Source organism: Pongo abelii, chromosome 19 (genome assembly GCF_028885655.2).
Source record: "Pongo abelii isolate AG06213 chromosome 19, NHGRI_mPonAbe1-v2.0_pri, whole genome shotgun sequence".
NCBI lineage: Eukaryota > Metazoa > Chordata > Mammalia > Primates > Hominidae > Pongo > Pongo abelii.
The window spans coordinates 44,060,820-44,082,880 of NC_072004.2; the positions used below are offsets into that span (position 1 = coordinate 44,060,820).

Here is a 22,061-nt window from a genome sequence, read left to right on the forward strand (position 1 = left end):
TGGATTGGCTGGGCATGGTGGTTCATGCCTGTAATCCTAGCACTTTGGGAGGCCAAGGTGGGTGAATCACTTGAAGCCAGGAGTTCGAGACCAGCCTGAGCAACATAGTAAGACTTTGTCTTTACCAAAAAAAGAAAAAAATACAAAAATTAGTTGGGCACGGTGGCATGCACCTGTAATCCCAGCTGCTCGGGAGGCTGAGTATATGCTGTCATATTCTCATATACATATACATATGGGTATATGGTGTCGACATGATGTGTTACTGTTGATGTTAATAATGATCATTAGGCTGTGATAGTATTTGTCAGGTTTCTCTACTGTAAAGTTATTTTCCCCCTCCCATTTCCATATTGTACTCTTTGAGAGGAAGTCACTATATGCAGTCTGCACTTAAAGAGAGGGGAGTCATGCTCTACATCCTTGAGTGTGGAGTATCTACATAAATCATTTGGAATACTTCTGCACAGGAAATTTGTCTTTTTACTTATTTACTATAGTTTTTTTTCAGCACTTCCTTACTTTCTAGCACTACAAGATATTCCAGGCACTACAAGATATTCTTGTGTATATTTCCTATATACAAGATGAACCCAATCCTATAACCAGCTGTATCTCCAAGGAGTTCTGATTTTTTTTAATTGGAGAGTGATATTAGAAACCAAGATGTGAGCACTAGATGGTCTACGTTCTCTTAAGTGTTCTTTTTAATAACTTTTAATTTCTTCTAATTTCTCTGCTCTGAGGATATTCTTTTAAAGACTCCTTACATTTGTTCTATTTAATGGTATTTCCTTGAGTGGCATTAGTTATTCTGTTTGTTGAATTTAGTCATGGGGATGATTTTTCTTAAACATTCTGTGAATGTGTGCTTACATTTGAATTTGAGATTGTCTATTTGCTTTCCTATAGAGTTACTGTTTTCTATAGTCTGATGCCAGTGGGGGAAGGACAAGATGTGCAGACAGTGAAGCTGTCAATAGGTCATTTTCTCTGTGTGTGGAAATCTTGCTTCTCTAGCCTAAACATCTATATACCTTAACTCAGTGCAGGGGAAAACACTTCTGGTGCTTGATGATTAGCTCAAATGGGAATGAAGATATACAAAACGGTCAGTCTTTCCCCTATGACCCATATCTACATCCTCTAAACGTGGGGTGTCTCAAATCTGCTCCCAAATTTTATAGTGGTCTCCACCGTATCTTTTTAGTTCTATAGTTTCTTCAATCAGTTGAATTCCCCTGCTTTACATTTTTCAGAGATCTTCAAAATTCCTGACTCCTGAAGGCCCCCTTCATGATTGTAGTATTGTTATGCATTTTTTAAGTTTTAAAAACATACACACAACTTTTCCTGTCATTGCTAGAGATTTTGGTAGGGGAGGGGATGTAGGTGCCTGTTCTCAGTCTACCATCTTGGTCTAATATCTCCATCCTGCATTTAAAAAATGAAAACATAAAGGAAGCTGGGAATAAAATGAAGAGAAATGTATTTGAATATACATGTGTGGTAGACTCTTTGCTTACTCACCACACATTTCCTCACCTTTTTTTTTTTTTTTTTTTTGAGACAAAGTCTCGCTGGAGTGCAGTGGCACGATCATGGCTCACTGCAGCCTCGACCTCCAGGGCTCAAGTGATCCTCCCACCTCAGCCTCCTGAGTAGCTGGGACCACAGGTGTATGCCACCATGCCTGGCTAATTTTTTTATTGTTTGTAGAAACAGCATCTTCCTAATGTTGCCTAGGCTGGTCTTGAACTCCAGGGCTCAAGCAGTCCTCCCGCCTTGGCCTCCCAAAATGTTGGGATTACAAATGTGAGCCACTGCACCCAGCATTCCCTACCTTTTTGCCTGCCAACTGAACCTCAGTGTTGTAGCAGATGAAAATCACTTGTTATCAGAGAGTTTGATCCAAACCCTGGCACCAAGAAATAAGTTATAATTTGTCTATACTATTCATAGTAATCCCATTTCCTTTTACCAGCGATTGGTCTGGGCATGGGCATGTATCCTAGTTAGGGCCAATGAAATGTAAAGGGAAGTCTTAGAGTGGGGAGTCTGGGATCTTCTCCTCTCGGATAATAAAACAGAGCCTCAAGAGGAGAAAAACCCTTTGTCCTCTATGCGTTTTTGCTGTGAGGAAGTGATAGCTGGAGCTGTAATAGTCATCATGTGATCATGAGGTACAAGCAAAAAAATGAACGAAAATAAACAGAAACAGCTTACGTATTTAATGAAATCACTGAACTGCTGAATGGCTTCTGATTAAGTCAACAATAAATGTCTTTATGGTTAAAGTCACTTTGTCTGATTTTCTGTTATTTTCAGCTGACATTCTTCCAATCCACTGTGTAAATGGATACAAAAATTTTTTCAAATATTATTCTAAAGTCACATAGATTAAAATTTACTGCTAACATTTCTTACATTTCACTTTTTTTTCCCCTCAGAATTAAACCTGGAGGGGCAGCAAAAAATTTCACCTGGTTCAATAAAGGACTCTAAAACTGAAGCCTCAAGTAATATTGCAATTAGAAAATCTGCAAAAGTGATTTTTGCTTTAGATGAAACTGAACTGAAATCAAAGCCAGAGCACACATGGAAGAAAAACCTTTTTGAAAGAATGGAGGCAAGAGCCCAAGCAATGCAGCAGAAAATAATAGATAAGGAAAATCTGAAGAAGGAACTAGAAAAAAAGGCTGAAAAAAAACTCCCTAGGGATAATTTGGCCAAAGAGTGGTTTAATACTGAAAGCATGACACTGAATAATCGTGCATATTTGCTTGACAAACTTCTACCCACCTTAGTTCCTGGAGTAGAAAACATGTTAACTCAAGTAGAAAAGAAGAAGGTTTTGACAGAAGCTGATACTCCAAGAAAGTTTGACCCAATTAATTATTTGGGGGAATATTTAATGAGAAACAATCCTAATTATATCAAAGACCCAGGAATGTCTGGTTACCAGAGGGTGATGAAAGAAGTCACAGAAGACCTGAAGATATATGTTCCTGACACTATCTGCAACAGGTACAATCTGTTAGTTTCAGTTCATGATCTGTCTCCTTACATTGAAAAACTAGTAGAAAAAATAATGTAATCATAGACAGGACTCAAAAGAAGTGATTCTACAGTTGTTCAGAAAGTATTTATTGAGCTACTAGTATGTGCTTCACTCTTTTTGAGGTACTGTGAAGACTAACAAAATAAGTTCCTTGTATTCATAATTATCTCACTATGACTGCAAGTGTATATTGATTTGTATTTTTATTTATCTGCCTGCACTGGAAAGTAAGCTATATGAAAGTTGGAACTTTTTAAAAATTTAACTTTCCATATAGGCAGTCTGGTTTAAAGGCCAATATGTAAAAAAAGTTATATAGTGAAAAGTTTCCCTCCATTCTTATCTTCCATCTACCCAATATTCCACCTCCACCATAAATAACTACTATTCTTAATTTTCTATAGATCCTTATAGAATTTCTTTATACATACATAAGGAAATGCAAACATGGATTATTAATTTTCTTTCTTTTACACAAAAGCATGTGGTATGTGTTACAAATACCCATTTTTACCTGCCATTTATCTTTTGTCATGTAGAAGATTTTTTATTTCTATATAGTCAAATTTAACTTTTCTTTTATGGCATCAGGATTTTGAGGCACTGTTAAATTTCAAAATATTAAAAGAATTCTTCCATGTTCTCTTCCAGAATTATTATTATTTTAATTTTCATTGTAAATACTGACTCATTTGGAATTTAACCTAGTGTAACATGTAAGGATTCAACTTTATCCTTTTTCAAATGTCTACTTAGTGGTCTCAATAAGAGTTGAGTAGTGTATCTTTGCCCCACTGTTTGGGATTGAGCCTTTATTAATAAATTCATATATATTTTGGGGTGTATTTCTGGATTTTTCCATCCTATTCCATTGGTCAGTCTCCCTTTCATGCATTCGTACCACACTGCTTTAATAATTGAGACTTTTAAATATATTCCATAGATCTGACAGTGCTGGTCCCCACTATTTGCTCTTCTTCTTTTCTGATGTTTCCTGGCTATTTTTGTTTGTTTACTTTTTTATATGAATTATGGGAATAACTTGTCTACTCGAAAAAAAATGGGGAAGGAAAATGAAAAAAAAACCTTACAGGAATTTTTATTGAAATCTGATTACATCTATTAATACTCTTAGAAAACCAACATCTTCAAGGCTGCAATTAGCCAAAATTACACCACCGCACTCCAGCCTGGGTGCCAGAGTGAGATCCAGTCTCAAAAACACACACACACACACACACACACACACACACACACCAGAAAACCAACATCTGTAATAATGATGAGTGTTTCGGGGTGTCTTTCCATTTGCTCATCTTATTTTGTATGAATTAGTGTTGCCCTAAAGTTTTTTTGCAGCTGGGCGTGGTGGCTCACGCCTGTAATCCCAGCACTTTGGGAGGCCAAGGCGGGCTGATCGCCTGAGGTCAGGAGTTCGAGACCAGCCTAGCCAACATGGCAAAACCCTGTCTCTACTAAAAATGCAAAAATTAGCCCAGCATGGTGATGCATGCCTGTAATCCCCGCTACTTGGGACGCTGAGGTGGGAGAATCACTTGAACCTGGGAGGCGGAGGCTGCAGTGAGCCGAGATGCACCACTGCACTCCAGCCTGGGCAACAGAGTGAGACTCCATCTCAAAAAAAAAAAAAAGATTTTTATGTAGGTTTTGTATCTCTTTTATTAGATTCATTACTAGTTATTTTTATCATTCTTTGTTGCTATTTTAAGCAGGGCTTTCTTCTGTTACCATATTTTCTATCTGGATGTAGTCTGAAGACATGAAAGCTACTAATTTCTATATATTTTTGTACCCTGCTACCTTACTGAGTTCTCTTACTGTAACATTTTAGTTGGTTTCTTGGGTTTTCTAGGGAGGTAACCATTGTCTGCAAATAATAGTAGTTTTCCTTCTTCCTTTTCAATTTTTATACTAATATCCTACTACCTCCAATACAATATTAAATAATAGTGGTGATATGGGCATCCCTGTCTTTTTACAACTTTAGTAGAAATGCTGCTTCTGTTACTGCTTCATTATGGGCAGTTTTTATATTACTAGTTCTATTCCATTTGGATATGAAAAACATTTTATCTCAATGGGAAAATGTACCTAATTTCTACCTTTCAGAGTGATTTTTAAAAATTAAGACTTGATTTTATCAAATGCTTTTTCAACACCTATGAAAGTGATAATATGATTTTCACCTTAGATTCCTTAATGATGAATTTTATTAATAGATTTCCTACTATTCAATTATCTTAGAATTCCTGAAATAAATCCTGCTTGGTTGCTATGTATTTGGGTACACTGAAATATGCTTCCTACTTGTAAGACAGAATAAATATTTCTTTCCTTTTAATTACAGATTTTTCAGAATACGGTATATATCTATCTACCTATCAATAGTCACCGCTAGTGGCAGCAAATGAAAAATGTTTTCCCCTTTTGGGAAAGGGTTCCTTTTTCAGTATCATCATGGATGCATGGATCTTAATATATATTCAATATATTTTAATCAGTTATAGTCATTTTTTTTCTGTTAGATGCTCAAATTGCACCAACTTTGGCTTCTGTTTTCTGACATTACCCCTTTAGTCTTTGAAAACTTCATGCATTTTTTTTTTTTTTTTTTTTAATGGAGTCTTGCTCTGTCGCCCAGGCTGGAGTGCAGTGGAGCGATCTCTGCTCACTGCAAGCTCCTCCCGAGTTCACGCCATTCTCCTACCTCAGCCTCCGGAGTAGCTGGGACTACAGGCGCCTGCCACCACGCCCGGCTAATTTTTTTTTTTTTTTTTTTTTTTTGTATTTTTAGTAGACATGGGGTTTCACCGCCTTAGCCAGGATGGTCTCGATCTCCTGACCTCGTGATCCGCCCGCCTCGGCCTCCCAAAGTGCTGGTATTACAAGCGTGAGCTACCGCGCCCGGCCCATGCATTTTTTAAATGGATTCCTGGCTCCTTTTAATGGGGATCACTCACTCGTGAGCTAGGAGTGCTCATAAATATTGTGTAGTCATTGTTTCTAGGCCCTTCACGACTAAAACATATAATTTTTAGAGTCAATGGCCCGTGACCAGACGTCACCTGCAGCCTCTTCGGGCACGCCACCGCTGCCGGGCCTGCTGTACGACCCGCGGGCTCTGGGCCATGCCTGCTCTTGCGCCCGGCTCAGGAGGACCCTTGTTGATCCAGGAGTGGACCCTGGTCTCATTGAAGCCAGTTGGGGTCTTGTGGCGGCCTGTTAGGGATGTGATCCAGCGCTTTGGAGGCAGGGCTTCAAGCTGGTAGAGATGAAGATCCTGTGGCCGGCCAGAAAGCGTCCTTGCTGAACACTACCAGGACCTGTGAAGGAAGCCCTTCTACCCAGCCCTCCTTAGCTATGTGAGCTCCAGGCCTGTTGATGGCCATGGTCTGGGAAGGGTACAATGTGATCCACGCCTCGAGGGCCATGATAGGATACACTGACAGGGCTGAGGCTGACTCTGTGACCATATGGGGAGACTTCAGCGACGTCCACATCAGCAGGAACATCATTCACACCAGCTATTCAGGGTAGGGGATCAGAAAGAGATCCAGCTGTGGTTTGAAAGCAGTGAGCTGGTGAACTAGCTCCCTTAGACAGGGGCCACTGCAGGAGCGTCTTCTCAGCCAGAGGGCTCAGGCTCCCCTTGGCCACCCCAGCCTTGGTCCACCAGGACCAACCACCTCTGTCACAGGAACCCAAGCCCACACTCCTACAAGTCTCTCCCAAACCATTTCCCTGTGCACGTTCTGCCCCACCCCAGCCCTGAGGACTTTGAGCCACAAACTTTATGTGCCTTTCTGTATCTTAGCCAGCACAAGATTGGGCCAAAACCTTTCTGCGCCAAACTGCCAGACAGCCTTTGGGGTGTCTTCAAAAGTGGGTAAGGCAACCTCTCCTCCCGCAAAAAGGAGACATTAAAATTCGCTGTGCTGAGAAAAGAAATATGTAATTTAAAAAATGAGTTAATATTGACAGTTGCATATTAAATATAATGTTTCAGGTCTTTATCTAATTTCTTTGATATTTATATTTCCTTTTTCCTTTTTTTTTTTTTTGAGACAGAGACTCGCTCTGTCACCCAGGCTGGAGTGCAGTGGTGGGATCTCGGCTCACTGCAACCTCTGCCTCTGCGTTCAAGCAGTTCTCTGCCTCAGCTTCCTGAGTAGCTGGGATTACAGGCACCCACCACTACACCCTGCTAATTTTTGTATTTTTCGTAGAGACAGGGTTTCACCATATTGGCCACGCTGGTCTTGAACTCCTGGCCTCGTGATCCACCCGCCTTGGCCTCCCAAAGTGCTGGGATTACAGGCGTGAGCCACCGCGCCTGGCCTGTATTTCCTTTTATCTTACACAGAAAATCTTGGTTCCTAATTACATTGACATAATTACTGATTTGTTTTATCCTACAGTTTACATAAAAGCTTCAAAATGGCCCAGCGCAGTGGCTCAAGCCTGTAATCCCAGGACTTTGAGAGGCCAAGATGGGTGGATCACCTGAGGTCAAGAGTTCGAGACCACCCTGGCCAACATGGTGAAACCCCGTCTTACTAAAAATACAAAAATTAACTGAGTGTGGTGGCGCGTGCCTGTAATCCCAGCTACTTGGGAGGCTGAGGCAGGAGAATTGCTTGAACCCAGAAGGCAGAGGTTGCAGTGAGCCGAGATCGTGCCACCTGCACTCCAGCTTGGGTGACAGAATGAAACTCTATCTAAAAAAAAAAAAAAAAAAAAGCTTCAAAATAATAATACCAACAAGCTTACTAATAATAAAAATATTAAACAAGGCTTTACATTTATTTGCAGCTTTTTGGTCCTTAGAATATATACTTGCCAGGTGCAGTGACTCACACCTGTAATTCTAGCACTTTGAGAGGGATCTGTTGAGCCCAGGAGTTCGAGACCAGCCTGGGCAACATAGCAAGACCCTGTCTCTACAAATAATAAAAAAAAAAAAAATTAGCTTGGCTTGGTGGCACATGCCTGCTACTGCCAGCTACTCCAGAGGCTGAGGTGGGAGGATCACTTGAGCCTGGGAGATCAAGACTGCAGTGAGCTGGGTCATGACACTGCACTCTATCCTGGGTGACAGAGCAAAACCCTGTCTCAAAAAAAAAAAGAATATGTCTCACTAGGTATATATATGTAAAAAATAGAGCCATGCAAAAAACTAGAAAAAAACAGGGATTAAATCCCTTTATGCTGGAGATAATCCTTTTTAACCATGACTCAAGATCATGAAAATTTTGAAAAATTTCAGTACATAAAAAATGAAAGCGTTTTTCCTGGTAAATTGAGTCACAACTTCTCAGTTCTGCTGTCGTAGTGCAAAAGCAGTCATAGCATATATGTAAATGAGAGAGCATGGCTGTGTTCCAATAAAACTTTATTCATGGATACTGAAATTTGAATTTCATATAATCTTCACATGGCACAAAATATTATTCATCTTTTGATTTTAAAAAATGATTTAGGCTGAACACAGTGGCTCACACCTGTAATCCTAGCACTTTGAGAAGGTGAGGACAGGAGGATTACTTGAGGCTGCGAGTTCAAGACCAGCCTGGGCAACACAATGAGACTCTATCTCTAAAAAATAAATAAATAAATAAAATAATACAATTTTTAAAATAAAAAACTAAAAATATAACAACCCCTCAGCTTTTGAGCCATACAAAACCAGTCAGTGGGCCAGTTTTAGCCCCCAGGTTGTAATTTGCTGAACTTTTGTCTAAATGGTATCTATTAGGTCTCTTCCAGGTCTAAAACAAAAGTGATACACTTTTCCTTTTAATATCTTCTGACATACAGACCTACACTAAATTTTTTTCTTCTTCTTTTTTTTTTTTTTTTTTTTGAGACAAAGTCTCACTCTTGTCCCCCAGTCAGGAGTGCAATGGCACGATCTCAGCTCACTGCAACCTCTGCCTTCGGGGTTCAAGCGATTCTCCTGCCTCAGCCTCCCAAGTAGCTGGGATTACAGGTGCATACCACCATGCCCAGCTAATTTTTTGTATTTTAAGTAGAGATGGGGTTTCACCATGTTGGCCAGGCTGGTCTCGAACTCCTGACCTCAGGTGATCTACCCACCTCGGCCTCCCAAAGTGCTGGGATTACAGGCGTGAGCCACCGCACCCGGCCCACCTACACTAAAATTTATAATTCCTTTTGACTTGTTTTAGTGTCCTTCCTATAGGGTAAACAACTAATTAGAAGCTTTAGAATAGTAATTCTTTTGGAATTAGGCACAGATATCCCTCTGGGATAAAGTAAGAGATACATGCAGAACTCTTGTTTTATGTGTGGTTATGAAATTTTTATTTTCAGTTGAAACAGGCTTTCTAAGATCATGGTTGTCTATCAATGACACCAGAATCACCTGGGGTGCTTGGTTAAAAGTGCAGATTCCTAGATCCTTCCTCAGATCTTCTGAATCAGAACCTCTAGGAATGCATTTAAAACAAGTTCCATAAGAGGTTATTATTGCACACTAAAGTTTCAAGACCAAATTAAAAAGAAAACAAATTAAGAGAGTTTTAGTACTAGTGAAAACTTCTAGTAGCATGCAGGAAGCAGTTTCATTAAATTTAATAAATAGCTTAAGGAACATTTCTGCTCACCATCTGTTCTTGCAGTGCAATAAATTAGACTGTATTTAGATCTATTTCCAGTAAAAATACTTACAATCTGTGAACTGATGTTGTCTGTAAACAAATATATTGACAAACACTTCCTCTTGTTACAGATATGTAAATCTCAATGGGTACGTAAAACTCTAGACATTTATTGTCTATAATAAGATAGTAATAAGCACACTAGGACATTGGGTTCCATGACACAGGAGAATTAGGTTGTTTCACTGATGTTTCTTGAACTGGGAGTTTGACTTCTTAGGGTCATTTGAGGCTTGGTAAAAGTTTTAGTTAATGGTTGCTCTATTGGAGCAACACTGTTGCAGGAATTTCATGAAATAATTAATCAAAGTTGCTTTGTTTACCTGGATTGTTAGAATTGGGGCTTCATCTTTTTCTGGCAAAAATCCAAGATCTGTATGTCAACAGATGATAGTGTCAGGCATTTGTAGAATATTCAGAAATCCTAAGGATGTTTACAACAGTGTGTTCTGCTCCTAATCCCTATGGACTTAAAGCTTATATACCCAGCAATATTAGTAAAAACAGTCCTGCTTTGAAATTCTCAGAACTATACCATTGTTTGTGTTACCTTCAATCCATCGCAAAGCCTTAGAAAAGTCCATTCACTTTAGGAATGAAATTTTCCTGAATTATAGCCAAGAAAAAAAGTCAAAGAAAGTGTATGTGTTTTAATGAGACTATCTTCTTGTGGTAATGTTTAAGTGTTCATTTGCTTCCGCTTGATCCAAAAAGCTTTTGTCTGCCTACTTTCCAGGACAAAAAGGATTCATCTCTGTTAGGTCTCTAAAAACAACAGATAGAGAAGACACTGCTTACTTATTTGGAACAATTTTTATAGTTGTAGCCACTATATCTGAAAAATACAGTATCACTGCTGTTTGTAGGTTTTATATGTGCAATGTAATTTACTACTTTTCATTGGGGCTCTTGAAAGACATAGATATAGAATTAAAGTGTAATTCTTACATGCAATTTTGGACAACTGTAAAGTAGGTTAAGTTTGTATCACTTGCTTTTCTTCATATTTTCTTTTCTTTTAGTATGCTTTTTAAAAAGTATCTTTTCCCTCTGACTCTTGATTTCTCCAGTGTTTGGGATTGCATATTTGAAGGTCATTACCACCTTATTATGAATTGATAATGAAAAATATTTGCTCCTAAAATAGGATTACAAACTTTCAATAGCCTAATTATGATGGTGGTTACACATACTCAAATATGTTAAAATTCATAAAACTATGTGACAAAGAAGGTAAATTTTACTGTATGATATTTTTTAAAATATAAAACTTTTAAGCAGTAAAAAAAGAAAACTGTTAATGTTAGAATTTCAGACTATTCTACTTTACTACAAATTTCCTCTCTTTTCTCCACTAGTCTTGAACCATAATAACCTAGAACGAGTTCAAATGAACCGGAAAGTAGATCTAAGAGACCCAAAACAGAAGCTTGTATCTTTTCCTGTATAATGCATACCCAGTTCTGCCTTGGTAGTGATCTCTGATAATTGCATATTCACTATGGGGTCTGTGTTGCAGTTTGAGATATCTTTTGGGCATTTTTCTGTGACTCCTCTTTATTAGCCTTATGCATTAATCATGGAACATTTAATCCATAAAGAGAGAGAAACACAAAGAGGTATTTCAAAGAATTACTTTCTCTACCACAGCTACATACAAAAGAAGAGCAAGTTAGTATAAATACTCAAGACTTAAGGATACACAAACCAAGTAAAATTTCAAGGAGCGAGGGACACAGGCCTTTATTTTATTAATTTCTTGCATATTAACTCGTGTAGTGTTCAAGGAATTTATGTAAACTATGTGACAAAAATCTATTGTGTGTGTTTCTATTGGAATGTGTTATTTGCAGAGTTCTCAGATCTGCTTCAAAGTACTTTTTGTATTTTTTTTTTTTTAAATGCTTCAAAATGTCCTACTCATCCTTACAAGATGCCAGCAGTAGGACTTGGCAAGACAGAGGGAATGTTTCATCCTTGATGTGGGTCTTCCTGAGTTGCCAGGAGACAGTGGCTTCCTAGACAGCTGTCTGCTCATATTCTACACCAGCTGCCACCTATTTACTGAGCCATGTGCTTATATTATGCTAGGTGCTTCTGCACAGGTGATATTAGTAATATTAATCATCTTGTCGATTTATACTGAATATCAAATTTTATCAATCCAGTAAGACAGATTATGAGTGATGTGAGTGAATGGACAAGGAAAATATTTTTGTAGTATTCAAATGACAGTTACATCCAATGGAATGGTGGTAGGACTTTATCCAAACAGGTTCTACTCTTGTTCAACCTGAAGCATAATGATAATTTATATACACTGACTAGTTGCATGTCCATCTCTAAACCTTACTCTGTTGTGTATGTATATATCCCATTATTAAATACTTAAGAAATTTAACCACTTATGGACTGCAAGATCATGGTCTCCCTGGATGACATCCTTGTATTCTACACCCTACCCTGCAACTTGATATTAAATGAGTCTCTGGTTTGCTTCAATGACATAGTATGTTCCTAATGTTAGAGACTGAGGTAGAGTCCCTGAGTCAAGTTCTCTCCAGCTAGGGCTGGGTATCTGGTACAATGCCTGACAAGGTGTGGTTGTCCTGAAGTAGAAACTCCTAAGACTATCGAGGATGTCCAGAAATTTTTAGGATTTTCCGTATTAATTCCATTGATTCATTTAAAAGTATTCAGTGACAGCCTCAAAAGAAGATAATTTGTCTGTTCATAGAGGAGGTTCTGGCCTTCGAATGGCTGAAGACCTTATATGCAATTGCTTTGGTTGTTACATCCTCTGTGCTAACTCAGCCTTTCACCATTGAAACAGATGCTTCCCAGCTTCCCTGGGGCAGGGGGGATAGGGGGAGTGGGGAGTATGCTTACTCTGTTGGCCTCTGCCCTGCTCTTACTTTTCCAAAAAGGTGGCTCAATTGGAACTCAACTCACCTCATTTAGAAATAGGAAATCCTGGCTGGGCACGGTGGCTCACGCCTGTAATCTCAGCACTTTGGGAGGACGAGGTGGGCGGATCACAAGGTCAGGAGTTCAAGACCAGCCTGGCCAACGTAGTGAAACCCTGTCTCTACTAAAAATACAAAATTTAGCCAGGTGTGGTGGCACGCACCTGTAGTCCCAGCTACTCGGGAGTGAGAGAATTGCTTGAACCTGGGAGGCGGAGGCTGCAGTGAGCTGAGACCACACCATTGCACTCCAGCCTGGGTGACAGAGTGAGATTCCATTTCAAAAAAAAAAAAAGGAAATCCTCACCATTGAGGCCAGCTGTAAAGCTTGGAGGCATTATATCTGAGCTACCCAGCATATAGTAACAATGACCACTAAGCCCTGATTTAGTCCATCCTGGCCAGATAGGCTGCATTATTTATGCATAACAGTTTTACTACCATACATATTAACTAATCAAAACCACCAGCCAAGTGTCCTCTTTGGGAATCCAGAGTGCCAGCTTTCTCTGTCTAAAACATCCCTCCCCTTGTTTCTTTAGCTGGCTAAGTTCTCCTTGTCCTTCAGTAGTCAGCTATAGCACCACTTTTGTCACCGTTGGTCTGGATTAAGTGCTTTTTCTATATATTTCTTACATTTCTGAAACACCTGTAGGCTCATGTCAGCCCCCTTAGCACACTGTAATGTAATTGTTATTTACCTTCCCATAATCCCTTTGAAGACAAGGGCTATCTTCTATTATACCTATATTTGAAACTGAGCACAATGCCTGGCATGAGCTGGGGCTCAATAAATGTTAGATGAATTAATTAATAACAAACTTACTAGCTGGCCACGGTGGCTCACGCCTGTAATCCCACCACTTTAGGAGGCCGAGGCAGGTGGATCACCTGAGGTCAGGAGTTCGAGAGCAGCCTGACCAACATGGTGAAACCCCCATCTCTACTAAAAATACAAAATTAGCTGGGCATGGTGGTGCATGGCTGTAATCCCAACTACTCGGGAGGCTGAGGCAGGAGAATTGCTTGACCCCGGGAGGCGGAGGTTGCAGTGAGCTGAGATCGGGCCATTGCACTCCAGCCTGGGCAACAACAGTGAAACTCCGTCTCAAAAACAAACAAACAAAACTTAAACTTACTGAGGAACCTTTACTCAGTCAATTAGTATTTATTGCATAACTACTGAGTTCTCAGTGGTGAGCTATACCTTATAGGGAAAAAATACAAAATTTGATTTTTGTCATGAAGAACTTATACAGTCTATTTGAGGAAATATAACTAAAACAGCCAATTTTATCAAAAGCAGTTGTCCATATACACTCTCCCCACCTCCCACACATTTTTTAACCTGTTACTTCTGGCTTCTGTGCCAGGCTTTCTCTAATAAATGGCACTTGCCAAAACCACAATGTTTTCCATGCTTCTAGGCCCAGTAGAAAGTTTGCCATTTTTATCTTACTTGACCTCTTAGCATTATTTCCATCTTGAAATACTTTTTCCCTCCTCTTCCATGATATCATACTTGTCTAGCTTTCCTTCTATTTCTCTATTTAGTCCTTCTCTGTGTCCTTTTCTGGCTCATTCTCTGCTACTTGATCTTCAAATATTAAAGTTCTTTAACCTGTCACTCTATATTTCATCCCTGAGTGCTCTCATTCCAACATGACTTGTTACCATCTATACATTCATGATTTTAGATTTATATCTTTGATTCAAACACCTTATTTGAGCTCTATCCCAGTACATCCAACTATTTATTCAATATCTGCACTTGTATGTTTCATAAGCACCTCAGTTTCAAGAAGTCATTGTCCTCAAGCCAAAAACTAGCAAATCAACCTGGACACCTTCTGATGATCTCTCACTGTTCATTTCTAGTCAGTCATTAAGTCCTGGTGATTTCACCTTCTTTTCTTAAATTTGTTCATTTCTGACCATCCCCCACTGCTTTCATCCTAGTCTGAGCTACCATTATCTCTTGCCTCCACTATTGCAATAGTTTCCTAGTTGGTATGTTTACATCCAGTTGCCTTCTTCCAATCTATTCTTCATCCGTAACTAAAGTGATTTTTTTAAAGGTTAATCTTACCATGTTGTTCCCCAATGTGAACCCTTTCAATGGTACCCTTTTACCCTCAGAATAAAGAACAAAATTCTTAACTAAGCCTATGAGATCTTCCTTGGATGACCTTGTCCTTGCCTGCTTTTCTAGCCTTGGCTCCTGCCTCTCTCCCCACACTATACTCCAGGCACAGAGGATTTCTTTCATTCTTAAACATACTGTGCTTCTCCCTATCTCAGGGTCTTCACATATGCCATTCCCTCTACCTATACCACTTTTCTTCCTCTTTACTTAATCCTACCCATCCTTTAGAGTTCAGGCTAGACACCATTTCATCATGAAATTGGGTTGGGATCTTCCCTTATGTGCTCTTATAGCATGCTGTGTTTCTCCTTCATTGCACTTATCACAGTTGTGATGGTGGTTTCCTCTACTACAATATAAGCAGGAAGTATGTCTATCATAGTCACCACTGAATCCTCAGCATCTAACACTGTGTCTTATGAGTAATGCTCAATAAATGTTTGTTAATTAATTAACCTATTCCAGTCTGCCTGAATGATGAAAGTTTTCTTTTGTTTTTATTTTATTTTTGCTTTTTTGTTTTTAGATACATAAGATTATTATGAGATATGTCTTAATGCTCAATAACTATGGGAGAGTCACCTCATTTTCACACATCCCTTAATTTAGAGTAATTGAATTTTTAACTTTGAAATATCTGGAATTAATCATCACTATTTAATGAGGATGCTATGATAAATGTTCTTTATCATTTTATAAAATTCTGAAGAGGCCTAATTATTCATCTGCTTAAATATTATTGATTAATTACTTAGATTTTTCTTAAATCATTAAATTATATCAGCATCCTCATTTATGTAGTAAGATATAAATTGAATAAACAAAGAGAAAATAAGTAAGTATAAGAAGTAAGTAGGCATATATTTCATATATGGATTTTTAATAGGAATACTCATCATGGGACTAATATGGACATACTCCAGGAATGGCAAGAAATTCAGTTTAGCGGCTGGGCACGGTGGCTCATGCCTGTAATCCCAGCACTTTGGGAGGCCGAGGCGGATGGATCACAAGGTCAGGAGATCGACGCCATCCTGGCTAACATAGTGAAACCCCGTCTCTACTAAAAATACAAAAAATTAGCCGGAAGGCTGAGGCAGAAGAATTGCTTGAACCTGGGAGGTGGGGGTTGCAGTGAGCCAAGCACCACTGAACTCCAGCCTAGGCGACAGAGCAAGACTCTGTCTCAAAAAAGAAAGAAAGAAAGAAAGAAATTCAGTTTAGCTTTGTGAAACTAAGACCACCAGAGCTTAAAAACACCTTCAAACAAACACTGAGTTTATTAACTTGCCAGGCAAAGGAATATACACCAGTGAAGACTTCACTGAATGGTACGTGGAAGGGGAAAATTCAGGGGCTTTTAATTGTTTTATAATAGCTACACTTATAAGAACTAAAAACTTATCACATTGTATAGGACAGAGTGAGTCCATAGATCTGTACATGATTGATTAAAACAAGTCCCAGTTTTTAGTGGTCAAGAAAGGGTCTTCAGTTACGTATAGCAATGATCTGGTATACCGAGGTCACTCAGAGTTCACGGTCAATTATCCACTTAAGCTGATTAGAACCAATTTTGATGTAATACAACTTTCACTTTTGATATAATCTAGGCAAATGTTTCTGTAAATAGAAGATTTTCCTTATACAGCTTGAATTGATGGATAGAATTTGGATTGTCACAACTAGGTGGGGAAGCATTTTATCTTCTACTCTTTAATCAGATTTATATTATGCTTTTCTTTAAAAGATCTCAAAACACTCATTCATATAGGAAAACTGTTTTCTTAGTTAGCTTTTGCTGCATAACAAAATATTCCAAAACTTCATGGCTTAAAGCAATAGAATTTATTTGCTCATGATTTTGTAGATTGGTAACTTTGGGCTGGGCTCATGGCTCATCTCTGTTCCACATGGTATCAATTAGACTCACTCATGCGATGCAGTAAGATGAAACCTTTCAATGATATCCCTTTACTTTCAGAATAACAACCAAAAGTGATGACCTCAATCACTTTTGTAGTGGTTGGCAGTCTCTTTGCAAAAGCAATGGAAGTAACTGGATCATCATCCAGCGGGCGAGCCCGTGCTCATTTCCATGATGGTATTGTAGTGGAAGGGCTCCCAAGTTCAATAAAAGAGGGCAAGCCCCAGTGTTCAAGTACTTTTCAACTTTCTGCTTACATTCTGTTTTCTAATGGCCCATTGGCCAAAGCATGTCACATGGCCAGAGGCAGACAAGGAGTACAGGAACAGACTCCACTTCTTCATGGGAGGAGCTGCATAGTTATGTTGCATTCATAGAGACATGCATACAGGAATTGGAAGAATTTATGACTGTTTTTGCAATTTTTCCATAATGTAGTTTTTCTTCCCTTCCAGTCCCCTTATACTTAGAATGAATCTGCTTATAGGTTATGTCTACCCTGTACTGCCCAAATTAAGAGTTTTGGATGCTTTAGAATTCTCTGGATTAATGTAAAATAAACATCTTCATGAGATAATGCAGGCTACAGAAGACAAATTTTATTAATTCCCTGAACAGGTGACACAATCAATTTAAAATCCATTTGGATTATATTTTGAGTCTCATGTACAGTGGCCCAGAAGCACAAAAGTAGATTTTGTTTCTAGATATGGACATCAACAAATGGGAGGAAATGATGTCTGAGGTGAGACCTAAAGCATGTGGAGGATCTAGTCAGGCAAAGAGAGGGAGAAAAATATTTCAAGCACATGGGAAAATGACAGAAAACCAATTTTGTGAATTCATTTTTGTGTCACATGAGAATCTGGAGACACTTAATACTTACCCTAAAATATCGTTTACTTATCTGTTCTGCCATTGGACCCTAAGCTTTATAATGGCAGAATCCATAGTAGGTGCCGAATAAATATTTATGTAATGAATGAAGGGGTGAGTGGCTTAGTGAGTGAGTGCATGAACGAATAATGCAAAAGAACTGGGTGAAAAACACAGATACAGAAGACAGAACCACAGAGGAATGAAGACAGAAATTGAGAAGAATCCTAGCTAGACATGAAGGGGAAAGAAAAAAGCAGCAGAGGATGAAACAGATAAATAGCAGAAGGGGAGACAAGCAGAGAGGAGACAAGCAGAGGGGAGACAAGCAGAAGGGGAGACAAGCAGAAGGGAAGACAAGCAGAGGGGAGACAAGCAGCAGAGGATGAAACAGATAAATAGCAGAAGAAGCAGAAGACAAGCAGACAAGCTCTCAGAACTTTGGTAGCTGACCGGTAGAGCTGACCGGTAGAGATTTGGTTGGTTAGCAGTTGCATCAGAGAAACTTAGCACTCCTTTAAAATACTTATTAAGGCCAGGCATGGTGGCTCACACCTGTAATCCCAGCATTTTGGGAGGCTGAGGTGAGCAGATCACGAGGTCAGGAGATTGAGACCAGCCTGGCCAACGTGGTGAAACTCTGTCTCTACTAAAAATATAAAAAATTAGCCAGACATGGTGGTGGGCACCTGTAATCCCAGCTACTTGGGAGGCTGAGGCAGGAGAATTGCTTGAAACTGGAAGGCAGAGGTTGCAGTGAGCCAAGATTGTGCCACTGCACTCCAGCCTGGGCAACAAGAGTGAAACTCCATCTCAAAACAATAAATAAATAAATAAAAATAAAATACTTATTAATCTTCCAGCAGTTCGGACCCAGCCCCTTCTGTACTATTAAACTGCCTGTCTGCTTTTATTTTCAAACTTCAAAGTTCATTTTTGAACACTTGTTTTTCTAGAGAATTTTGAAGGCCTTATATAGGCATAAGGTAATGACTTAGATTTTAGTAGTTTCTTTGGGTTGTCAGATGCATCCAATTTACCAGTTCCCACTGAAAATCTTTTTGCATTTTAAAATATGTCAGATTGTCTTAGTCTTTCTTCTTTGAAAGATGAAGACTTGCCTCCAACATTGTGGAAAAAACTGTACTTGAAACCAGCAACTATTTTTATTATTCTGAGCCATTCTATTTGATTTCAATCAAAACCAGTTTGGGGTTTTTGGAGTCCTAATAGGAGTGATGCACATAGGTACAATTGAAAGCACAGTTTTTCCCCCATTCTCAACCTGGGTGATGCAGTTCGGGCTGCAAGGGTAACTCTTATGCTCAGGACTTCAGCAGTGGCTGGCAAAGCATGAGACTTTGGCTAGATAAAGGCAATTAGCTGAGATATACCCCAGACAGATTTCTCAGAAGTTTGATCCAAGGCATCAGAATGACCTGAGATGCTTGTTATAAATGCATCTTCTAGGCTTCCACCCTAGACATGAATGCTGAGACCAGCTCAGTCGTGGAGATCCTAACCCAGTGGCACTAGAGGAATTAAAGACACACACACAGAAATAAAGTGTGGAGTGGGAAATAAGGGGGCTGACAACCTTCAGAGCTGAGAGCCTGGAACAGAGTTTTACCTACATATTTATTGACAGCAAGCCAGTGATAAGCATTGTTTCTATGGATTATAGGTTAACTAAAATGGGAAACAAAGGGATGGGCCGAAACAACGGGATGGACTCTAGCTGGTTATCTGCAGCAGGAACATGTCCTTAAGGCGCAGATCTCTTATGCTATTGTTTATGGCTTAGGAACGCCTTAAGTGGTTTTCTGCCCTGGGTGAGCCCGGTGCTCCTTGCCCTTTTTCCAGTAAACCCACAACCTTCAGCATGAGCATCATGGCCACCATGAACATGTCACAGTGCTGCAGAGATTTTGTTTCTGGCCAGTTTTGGGGCCAGTTTCTGGCCAGATTTGGGGTCCTGTTCCCAACATGTTCCCCATTTTTGTTTTTGCAAGATGATAAAAGCAAAGGCGGCTTTATCACAGTGAGCTACTTCTTTCAGGAGTCAGGATCCGCATCTACAGACTATACAAAGACAAACAACACAGATTAAAAGCACAATCATCATTGAAATCACAGAGCTTCCAAGTGTTTTTATCCAGTCTAATGGGTTAATAGCTGCTAATCCATCTGTAGCTCCTTCAAGCACTCCAGTTCCTGGCATTAAGGTCAGGTGTGCCTGGGATACTTTCAATATTTGTTCTTTTAATTTTGCAATATCCAAAGACAAGTTTGTAGAGTGTCCTTCTAGATGTTTTTTATTCTTTCCCAAATTTTGATCTTATTAAGAGCCATGAATAGTTTCCACAAGTCCTTATGTTTAGCTCCTACAGCAGGCCATATCATTTGAGGTTGAGGTGCCACTATATGGCCATGTTTCCAGATAATAGGAACTCTTGCCATACTTCTTACCATTTCTACCATCTGACCATTTTGTTTAGACCAGCTGAACATAGTGTGGCCGTGGCACGCAGGCGGAGAGGTGTAATTCAAGGTAAACATCCCCTTAGGGGACCAATCAATAATGACTCCATAGGAATCGTTGTGCAGCACCTCTGCCTGTTCTGCAATGCAATCTTCCCAAACAAGTACATTCATTCATTATCTCTGGCCAGGTCCAATTCTGTTTACAAATAGGTTTTTGAGGGTAGTATGCCTCAATTATAGGAGTAGATTCATTTTGGTAAATACTGAGACCAGAAAGCATGTGTAACTGTGCCATAGAGTGATTATGTCCAGGCATTATTGCCAGCCAAGATTGATAAACATGCCCAATAAGTATAATTGTTCTCTGTGTCAGCCCTTGTTGAAGGAATACTCATGGCAATGGTGATCACCACTATCATAGCTATCATTAAATTCCTCATTGTGACTGGTTATCCTGCTTTCCTCAGGTTTTCTTCCACCATCTGTGACACCTTCTTGATCTGTCCCCAGGTAGGTGGCTGTGTTCGACAGGTGTTGCTCGTGACAGTTGGAGTCTTCCTCAGCGTCAGTCTTGATATGTCTGCAACCGGTGGGTCTTTGGGATCTTCCCAAAACCTCTTCCTGGGTATCTGGCTCTTAGTAAGGCTTTAGATGTCTCGATGTCACCCAAATTGGCTGTTGATTCGGTCCTGGAGAAATACAAGTATAACCTCTACCCCAAGTTATTATTTTACCTATTTCCCAACTTTTTGTTATCTGATCTCTCCACCAAACCAGTTGTTCTGCTTCTGTCTTTGCAGCTGGTTTCTGTAGATGCTGTTCAGCTGCTGATAGCATCTGGTCTTTAGGCAGGCTAAAAAAATTTACAGTCAATACTGCTAGATTCGGTTGCATATGCGGTGTCCCATAGTCCCTGATCTCCCCACTCTGGTTTTGCAATTGCTGTTTCAGGGAGAGATTCATTCTTTCCACTATGGCTTGTCCTTGAGAATTATATGGGATACCAGTAATGTGTTTAATATTCCATATAGAGAAAAATGTAACTAGAGCTTGGCTAGTATATACTGGGGCATTGTCTGTTTTAATAGAAGCTGGAATGCCCATACTGCAAAGCATTGCAAAAAGTGATGTTTAACACAGGCAGAAGACTCTCCTGATTGGCATGTAGCCCAGACAAAGTGAGAAAAGGTGTCCACACATACATGTACATAAGCTAGTCTCCCAAACGAGGGAACATTTGTGACATCCATTTGCCAAAGATAATTAGGTTCCAATCCTCGAGGATTAACTCCTCCTGTGAAAGATGAGGAATGCACCATTTGGCAAGTTGGGCATCACTGGATAATGGCTTTAGCTTCTTTCCAGGTAATGCAGTATCTGTGTTTGAGACTAAAGGCTTAATTTAACATGGGTTAAATTGTGAAAGTGTCTAGCATTAGATATTGCAGTAGCAACTAGGTGATCAGCCATTTGATTCCCTTCAGTTAAAGGTCCTGGAAGAGGTGTATGAGCCCTAATGTGAGTGATGTAAAACAGGTGCATTCTACTCCTAACTGCTGTTTGCAATTGGGTAAATAAAGTCATCAGTTGTTCATCTGTATGAAATCGTAACTGAGCATTTTCAACTAATTGTGTGGAATGAACCACGTATGAAGAATCAGAAATCACATTAATAGGCATATCAAAAGCAGTCAACACCTCAATTACAGCTACAAGCTCCACTTTTTGAGCTGAAGTATAGGGCGTCTGGAAAACTTTACCTTTCAAGCCAGAATAAGAAGCTTCTCCACTACTAGACCCATCTGTAAAAACATCCTCAGCACCTTCAATTGGTTTAAATTTAGTTATTTTAGGGAGAATCCAATTAGTTAATTTCAAAAATTGAAACAGTTTTGTTTTT

The 22,061-nt window shown here is 39.4% G+C and overlaps 1 protein-coding gene across 8 annotated transcripts in view; it reads left to right on the top strand.

Moving 5' to 3' along the window:
* EFCAB5 (EF-hand calcium binding domain 5) overlaps nt 1-22,061 on the top strand; it is a 194,995-nt gene that overhangs the window by 36,606 nt on the left and 136,328 nt on the right. For 5 of the 8 annotated variants that reach the window (XM_054536589.2, XM_054536588.2, XM_054536591.2 and 2 more), the window contains one exon: nt 2,451-3,027. The exons of the other annotated variants lie outside the window; for them this stretch is intronic. In XM_054536589.2, the coding sequence (XP_054392564.2) occupies nt 2,451-3,027 (577 nt within the window). The remainder of the gene's footprint in view (nt 1-2,450; nt 3,028-22,061) is intronic. 8 annotated transcript variants of the gene reach the window in all.